Source organism: Triticum dicoccoides, chromosome 2B (assembly GCF_002162155.2).
Source record: "Triticum dicoccoides isolate Atlit2015 ecotype Zavitan chromosome 2B, WEW_v2.0, whole genome shotgun sequence".
NCBI lineage: Eukaryota > Viridiplantae > Streptophyta > Magnoliopsida > Poales > Poaceae > Triticum > Triticum dicoccoides.
This window is the reverse complement of record NC_041383.1, coordinates 679737519-679746677: the sequence shown is the minus strand read 5'-3', so window position 1 is coordinate 679746677 and position 9159 is coordinate 679737519. Positions and strand designations below refer to the sequence as shown.

Here is a 9159-nt window from a genome sequence, read left to right as displayed (position 1 = left end):
CCATTTCATTTCTGAAAAAATCAAAAGAAAATGATAGAAACTTCAGCAAATAAAATCCTTCGAGGGGTAGTTATATTACTACATCTACTAGTTAGGAAAATTTGAAAACTACAATTTGGACATGTTTTGCAAAAAGTGTAGGGAAAATGTAAAACGACTATAACTTTTGCATACGATGTCGGAAAAAAACGTATAATATATCAAAAAATTCAGCACGAAAATCCGCATCCGATGGAGACCGCCTACGGCATGTTTGAAATTTTTTAGAATCCTCAGATTCCAAAAGGAAAAAAAGATATGGTCAAATTTTAGTTTTTTTAAAAAAAATTGTTAAATCTGGTCAAACTACTTATTCAAGAAGTATTAATGTTACTACATAATTATTCAAGAATATTAGTGTTACTAAATAATTATTTCAATTTTTTGAATTTTTGTCAAATCTGGTCAAACTATGGTCAAACTGTGGTCAAACTATGGTCAAACTTATTCAAGAAATATTAGCGTTACTAAATAATTACTGTTTTTTAGAATAATAGTTTCAAACTCAAACGGTGAAATGTGTGACTTCATGCTCAAGCTAAACTCCTGAGGGTTAATAGGATTGACATCCTATTATTGTCAGGAAAATAACAAGTGCAGACTTGGAAACGAAGGAGAATAGAACCCGAAAGTTAAGCGTGCTCGGGCTAGAGTAGTGAGAGGGATGGGTGATCGGTCGGGAAGTTATATGATTTGGAATGAGTGATCCACACTTGAGCAGTTAAGAGAGGTGATTAGAGAATAAATCATCAAATAATTCAGAAAAATTAAAAATAAAAAAAATTAAAATTTTCTTCCAAAATTTTCAAAAACAAAATTCAAAAAAAAAAACCTTTAGTACCGGTTGATAACACCAACCGGTACTAAAGGTCCCCCATACCAGGGCGCGAGCTCACGCCACGTGGTGGCACTTTAGCGCCGGTTCGTGCCGAACCGGTACTAAGGGGGGGGGGGGGCTTTAGTGCCCACACTTTAGTGCCGGTTATGGAACCGGCACTAAAGGCCCTTACGAACCGGCGCTAAAGCTCCGTTTTCTACTAGTGTGGGATGGAGTTTTAACGATGTAATGTATGATTTTACAGGCGGGCTAGTATCTAAAGACGGGTATGATAGCTTCTATTATAGGCCTCTCCAAGCCGTCTGAATTGAAGCTAAAGGGACCGGCCAGACATCAGGCCACTGAATTTAGAATTTGGGCAAGTCACTTTTTTGATCTGCCATTTATTTTAGATCAAATGGACAGAAAACATTCATCCACAGCGGAAAATGACTTGCCCAAACTCTCTATCAGTCGATTTTATCTATTGCCTTACGAGGGTCTATCCCAGCTAAATGCCATGCACGTCCGCTGCTTTTCTACCCCGGTTTTGTCGGCTAATGATGCATGCAGTACAAGCGCGTTCATGATGAACGAACTGTACATGTACATGTGCCTATATTTAATTGCTAATTATACTTATGGTGCGTGTGATTTGCAGATGAGTCCCTATATAAGTAATTAAGTATAGTTCCAGCCGGCTAATCATTAAAGAGTATTTTCGTTCTTCTTTGGCTTCTAATGTCTGATAGATATCTGATAGAAAAATTGAACAAAGGAAAAACAAAGAAGAGAACATTTCTTTGGAAAGGAAAATGAATCATGGAACTAGAATAACCCTAAATGGAAACGGATACAAAGTTTTAAAACTTCTACTTTATCTAGCCTTCTTATTCCCCCATACTAATATAAAAAAATTAAACTAAGAAAAATAGAAAATGAAGTTTTTAAAGATATAATCAATTTGTGACATTGGTATTACCATAAAACAGGAAAAATAGATAAATAAATAATGGACACATAATGATAAAACTTGCACACAGTTATCTCCCCAAAAATGTTTTCTATGAATGAATGAATTAGTGGCATTGGTATTACCCATAAAATTGAAGCAAATGAAATGAAACTAAAATAAATAAAAATAATGAAGTATTTTTTAAGAAAGAATGGGTTAATGGCATATGTATTATCCTTTAAGTATAAAAAAAGATCAATAAAAATAATGACAAAAATTGCAACCAATTTACTAAGAGATTGCATTTTTTTAATAATATGCAAGAATAATCATATGTAGTGCAATTTCCGCAAAAAGAAGTTTTCTAAGAAATAAGTAATTGCTGGCATTGATATCACCCTTAAAGAATATACAAATTAAAATCAAAACTAAAAATCAAAATAATAAAGTTTTTTGAGAAAGAATTAATAAGTGGCATTGGTATTACGCTTTAAGAAAAAAGAAAATTAAAAATTAAAACAACTAATTACAAAGTTTGCATACAATTTACACAGAAATTGCGACCTCTTATAATATGCAAGAATAGGCACATAATGGTGGAACTTTTGCAAAATAAAATAAAATCATAATAAATAATTAATTGGTGGCATTGGTACTACCCTTAAAGTGGAAAGAAAATAAAATAATAAGTAAAATAAAAACTAAATAATGAAGTTCCTAAGCAAAAATAGATTAGTGCCATTAGTATTACCTTTAAGAGGAAAGAAAATGAAAAATAAAACTAAAACAAATAATAATAAAATTTTGCTGCAATTTATAGAGAATTTGCGTATTTGTAGAATGTGCAAGAATAAGCATGTAATAGTGAAATTTTCGCAAAACAAAGTTTCCTAAGAAGAAGTGAATTAGTGGCATTGATATTACAATTAAAATAAAAAAAAGAAAAATCAAAACCAATTCAAGACAATGAAGTTTTCTGAGAAAGAATGAAACAATTTCATTGGTATTACCTTTTAAGAAAAATGAACATACAACAAAAATGAAAATAAAATGAAATAATGAACTTTTTTTAGGAACAATAACAAAATAAATATAATGAAGTTTCCGAGGTAATGAATTAGTGGCATTGGTATTACCCTTTAAGATGAAAGGATAATAAAAAAAGGAAAAAATAATGACAAAATTTGCATACAAGTTACATGACAATTGCATATTTTTATAATATGCAAGAATACGTATGTAACAGTGGGTTTTTTTTTGTTTCTAAGAATTAAAGAATTGATGGTATTGGTACTACCCTCAAAGAATAAACAAAATGGAACACAAACTAAAACAAAATCAAAATAATAAAGTTTTCAGAAGAAGAATAACAAAATCATAGTAATAAAATTTTCTGAGCAAGATGAATTAGTGGCACTAGCATTACCCTTCAAAAACAAAAACAAAAAGAAAAATAAAACTAAAATAAAATATGACAAAATATGCATATAATTTATACAAAATTTGTTTCTTTTCAGAATGTGCAAAAATAAGCATGAAATGTCTTTTATAATACCAGAAAAGAGGGTGACGCAGCTAACCATAATTTCACAAAATATTCCACAAAATTGTAAAAGTTTACATAATGGTCAGTCGACAAAATATTCCACAATCGATTGACCATAATCATTTTTTCGGTCGTCTAAAGTATAGCTAATGTGGAAGCTAAAATAGCAGCTCTTCAATGCCTCTCAAATGGGTGGCATGTATATCCGCCAGCAATGAGCTTTTCTGAGCTGACTGAGATGTCTTATGTTGACGACTACCACAACATACCGCTCTAGAATCATTGCTTACTTGTGATCTCGATCTGCATCATGGTAAGGTCCACCCCAGGATAGGAGCACTTGTAACATCACAGAGCCATTCTCATAGAACTAGAAATATTTCTACAAACATATGTTCTATGCAATACTCAATGTTTTGTTTCTTCGTTGGACTTCATTCTTGGTTTGTACCTACGGTTCATTCTGGGACAAGAGCACTTGTTCATCCCTCATATCATTTTGTGCCAGATCGGCTTTTATGTTGATTATTGATTGACTTTGTTCATGTCATGCAATGATTTGTATCTACTGTTGTTTCATTGTGTTGTCACAACATGCATGCATTGAGTTTAATGGATCAGTGAGTTTCTTTTTTTTGTTAAAGATTACTTTTTTTGCGAAAACTATCAGGTTCACTAGAAATACAAAGCACCTCAACCATAATAATAATCACATCGAGGTCCCTCGATCGAGGAACAACCACAACCGCCGTCAGAATGAACCGATGATGCATTGATGTCGTTGTTTCCCTACCAAAGCAGCTTGACCTTTTTTATGACAGTCGGCAAGTCATAGTGCATGTACCCCCAGGGACTAGCACCCTGGAGCCGCAATTGCTGTCGTTGGACCCTTGGAACAAGCTGACACTAGATTTCATGACCATGCGTGCACAACGAGAAACCCTAACCTCACCGCTTTGAGGAAATGACAAAAATATACGCCGGAGCTCCGTCAATTATATCCCTATGGAGGAACTCATGGTGGATCGGGGGTGTACAAGATCATCTTCATGAAGAAGCGGTGCCATTCGCTAAGCACCACCTCCACAAGGACCACATCCTCTATAGACCTCCCAGGAGGTGAGCCCCTAAAAGAAAAGAGGCAAGTGTGCCCGTTCAAATTTTTTGTTTGAATTATTTCGATTGCTTACCAATAGTAGTACTTCCCACGTTGGTACAAGAGCAAACCAATCGTCTCGGGCGAAAACCCTCGTCACTAACCAACCTGTGATTTTTTTTAGGGTAAAACTCTCGCCGCTTTTATTTATTAAAAGAGTGCCGGGATCTCATCCGAAACAATACGCAAAATACAGTCTGGCGGTGATGAGAGCCATACAGAGGTAAGTTCATCTCCCATTCCCACCTTAGCTAATCTATCAGCGGCGGCGTTAGCACTCCGACTAACCCACCAGACTTTGAACTCATCAAAACCCTTCAACCTCGACTTGACGTCTTCAACAATAGGACCTGCAGAGAGATTCTTTTCATGGTTATTAAGCATGGATACTACACCTCCCGAATCGCACTTCAGATGGAGCTTGTCAACTCCAGGACCTGTGATTGAATGGTTAGGGGGGCAGTGATATCTTCAACTCACCAGGATTCATGTCTCATAATTGACATTGGTGCTTGCATTATTTGCAGATTTATTTTAGGCTTTCGGCGATATTTGTTTAGTGAAGGAGATGTATCAGTCGACTACGAGGCACATGTGATGACTTCGTAAAATCTCAAAATGCTATGTCGAGTTGTGTGTGTACGTTCATATGGGAATCAGTTTTGATTGTACCGTGTTAAAAAAAAACCTCGTCACTAAACATTTTCCGTGCGTCACATTCAGGAGCCCGGCTCCTCTCAGTTTGTGTATCCACATGCAAAAGTAAAAAGAAGAGAAAACTAGGCGAGATGTCGACTTGCTTGTTCTTCCGCCGAGTCCCCGTCGCGAGTTCGAAAGAAAGCCGCAAACAAAGCGCAAGCACCAATGGTCGCCCGCCGCTCCAGCTCTCCACCTTTAAGCCGCAGCTTCACATGTAGTGCCATGTGGATGTGGCATTACTTTATCTTTAGACACAGGACAATGCTCTCGGCGACTCGCCGATGCGATGACCACCGGAGATTACAAGGGAGCAAATCCCAACGCCGACAAATCGCTGCTTTCGTCGTCTTAACCCCAGGGCGCCGACAGCGCACTACGCCTGCATAAACAGCCTATGCGTATTACAGTAGCTTAGAGGGAGCACAAAAGTAAACCGTAGTATTGGTTGCATACATTTGGTTAACATCAGTCGAGGAGATCACTTTTGTTGGTCACATTACATTTTAGACCCTAGAGTACTCGCTCTTTTATTACTCCCTCCGTTTTGTCCCTCAAATGGATGTATCTGAAAAAGTAAGGATACATCCATTTGAGGGACAAGTTTTTTCGGACGGAGGGAATATTATCTAAGGAAACGGAGTGGAGATCGCCTAAGAGCATTTAAAGCGGGGTCACTGCCCGGTCTCGGTTTTTTGATCCAGACGGATGTCTCAAATGCTCGGACTGACCAGCACCCCATATCCAACCCAAATATGAGAGCGGATATGGGGTGGCACGGGCACGCTCGGACGTGTCCGTCTGACAAGCCCGGCCCACAACCGACACTATGGATGTCCCACAAAAGAAAAACCATCGGGCTCATCACTCCGAAACCCTAGCTCACTCACTCTCTCGCTCCGTCCTCTCCTCTCCCCGCACCGATTCCTATCGAATCCGGCGCAATGTCGAGCTCTGGCAGCCGCTCCGATGACGAGCTGGATCCAGAGTATGAGCTTGCCCTCCGCATCGCCTTGGAGCGGTCCAAGATGGTGCACAGACAGCAGAGAATGGGTGCGATGCCAACTGCCAACAGGCACTGCATGGCATTCAGGATATCAGCTTCGTCTGGTGATTGGTGAAACCAATTTATAATACTGTAGTATCTGCAACCTCCCGGATCTACTGTTCTTCGCGAGAGCAGAACAGAGAGAAACCATCTTGCAGATAGAGTGCTGAATTATTTGCCTCTGCCGTATCAACCAAACCATAAGCACAGATCTGGAACGCCAGAGACACGTGCTACGGAGGGGAGGGGAAAGGCAAAGGCCTAACCACGGACGGGATTCCCGCTGCAGAAACTTCCACGGCACTATTGTCCGTAACCCCGCATTCAGCTTAGGAACAAAGGGAGTCGCTGCCCGATATAAAAACGCCATTCCTTTTCCTGCAAAGTGCAAAGTGGGTGGGGGGAATCAGGTTCCGCTTCATCTACTACTATCTCAAACCCAGATCTGACCAAGAGCCGTGCAGCAAGCAACTCATCATCAGTCTCCGTCGAATCGAATAGAAAAATCGTGCACTGTCGGTATACAACTCTGTTAGGATCAGGCTAGCTAATTCATCATGGACCACAGCAAGCGTCAGCGACAGAACACACTGCAAATATACTTATCTCTCGGCCCGTCTCCGCGAATTTCGGTACTATAATGCATTTGAGCTCAACAGGTGTGCTCTGTATGCAAGAGAACAATTCTAGTTCGAACCTTCATAACAAAGTCCTACATTCGATCCTTCGGATTTCAAACTCGCTTTACAGGTAATTTGCAAAGGTTAAACACACACAAAAGCAGTGAAAGAAAAGATCATTCGAGGGGGGGAAATCTTGAGCCTGTTACTACTGCACTAACAGCAAAACATGTCCACTGATACAATGGACTGAGTGGTGGAGGAGACGAACCTATGTCATCAGATGATGGAAGAGCAAAAAAACCGAAAAGATCCAGCGCCTCCTGAACTATCATCACAGGAGATCTTACCCAAGCATCTCACAGGACGACGACATCTCTGAATTAGTACTGTATGATGATATGGTCCTCAATTGCGTCCCATCATGCGCAGAAACGGGACGGAAGCTTGTCCAGGATCGTCACGACTGCCCACCTCGCACTGGATTATCTGAATCGACGACGACTGCCCTGCCGCTCTTGCTGCTGAAGCACGACCTGCCGCCGGGCGGCAGCCTCTTCATCGGCGGCACGGAGTCGTCCTGCAACGCGCGCCGGTTGCGGCCCCGTCCGTTGCTACTGTTCTCCCCGCGGCACCGCCTCGACGTGCCGGCGCCGCCTGCGAGGAGCCCGCTCTCCCTGGCTGCGATCAGCTCGTCCTCCATGGTGGACTGCAGCACGTCGGCGATGGACATGCGGCTGTCACGGTGCAGGTTGGACCCCGTCTTCGGTGGTGGCACGCCTTCTTCTCTGATCTCAGCCGTGCCATTGGCATCCTCCTCCTCCTCTGTTCCCTCTCGACTGTCCTCCGTCTCCTGATCATCACGGTCAGCTCTGACGCCCCCGCTGTTCACAGCATCCTGCTGCTCTTCGCACATGCTCTCCAATTCATCCATCTCAATAACCACCTGATGGGTGTTCCGGTCGGTCTCGCCTGGACCTGGAGCACAGCCCTCCGGCTCCGGCGGCGCCACCTCGACGGCGACGAACGTGATGTTGGAGCGGCAGAGGGGGCAATTGGAGTGCGACTTGAGCCAAGTGTCGATGCACTGCTGGTGGAACGCATGGCTGCATTGGGGCAGCAGCCGGAGGCTCTCCCCGTCGTCGAACTCGCCGAGGCAGACCGAGCAGTCGGTGGTGTGGAGGACGGGCCCGTCGCCGCGCCTGTACTTGCACACCGTGATCTTGTTGATCAGGGTCTCGTCCAGCCCGCTCGCCGGCAACACGTTCCACGACTCCTGGCTCCTGGACTGCCCGTGGCCGCTCCCAGGACCGCCGGTGCCCCCACCGCCGCCGGAGCCGGAGCCGGGGCCAAAGAGCCTCCTCCGGAGGGAGCCGAAGGTGCCGCAGTACTTGGAGATGAAGGTGTAGTAGCTGACGAGGAGGAAGGCGGTGGCCAGCACGCCGATGATGGCGATGACGAGCGGGGAGAAGACGTGGCCGGAGGAGTCGTCGGGGCCGGGGCCGGCGAGGTCGAAGGGCGGCGGCGGGGGGAAGATGAAGTAGCACCACTGGGGGCAGTAGAGGCTGCAGAGCCCCTGGGAGCAGTCCCTGGTTGGCTCGTAGGGCACCCAGGTGGGCTCCGTCCCGACGATTGCAGGCGGCGAGGACGCCATAGCCTCCCCCTCCTCCTCCTCCTAGCACCAAATCTTGGCAACCGCAACAGCAGGCGAGAAACAGAGACAGATGTGTTGCCAACCACCTCACTCACTCACTCAGTCCGAGACGACTGGGTGCTCAGGTACTAGCAGAGGATCTCTGAGTCTCTCTGGGCCAAATCATTGTGATTGGGTGGGGGGGAGAAGGCGGAGGAGCATCTGCGTAGGCGCTCGATCCATGGCGCTTTTTTTCTCGAGGTTGGGAAGTGGGAAATGTGATGGGGAATGGGGGGAAGAGATCGGAATCAGATGATGGCGCTGGCTGATGATGGGGATCTTTGGGAGGGACTGGAGAAAGAGAGGAGCGGGGGATTGTCTGCAAAGCAAAGTGATGGTGGAGTGGACTGGACTGGACTGGTGGTTGTTGGCATCTTCTCATCAAGCTTTTGTTTTTGGTGCCGCAGCTCCTCTTTCCTTCACTTTTTCTTTGCCCTGCCCCCTCCCGGCTGCCGTCCCTTTCCTCTCTCCTGTGCCGCACACGTCACAAGACGAGGAGAACGTGTCCACTGGAAATATGATTGTACTATAATACTAGATGATGAACAGAAAACATGAACATGATAATTTGCATAGTGCAGCCCACCAA

General features: G+C 43.6%; 1 protein-coding gene across 1 annotated transcript; it reads right to left on the bottom strand.

Annotated features, from left to right (window-relative positions):
- Positions 1-6947: 6947 nt before the first annotated feature.
- Positions 6948-8954, bottom strand: LOC119365565 (E3 ubiquitin-protein ligase Os04g0590900-like). Its single transcript, XM_037631205.1, has one exon. It carries the CDS (start codon positions 8529-8531, stop codon positions 7338-7340), a length of 1194 nt encoding a protein of 397 aa, XP_037487102.1. The 5' UTR covers positions 8532-8954; the 3' UTR covers positions 6948-7337.
- Positions 8955-9159: the final 205 nt, after the last annotated feature.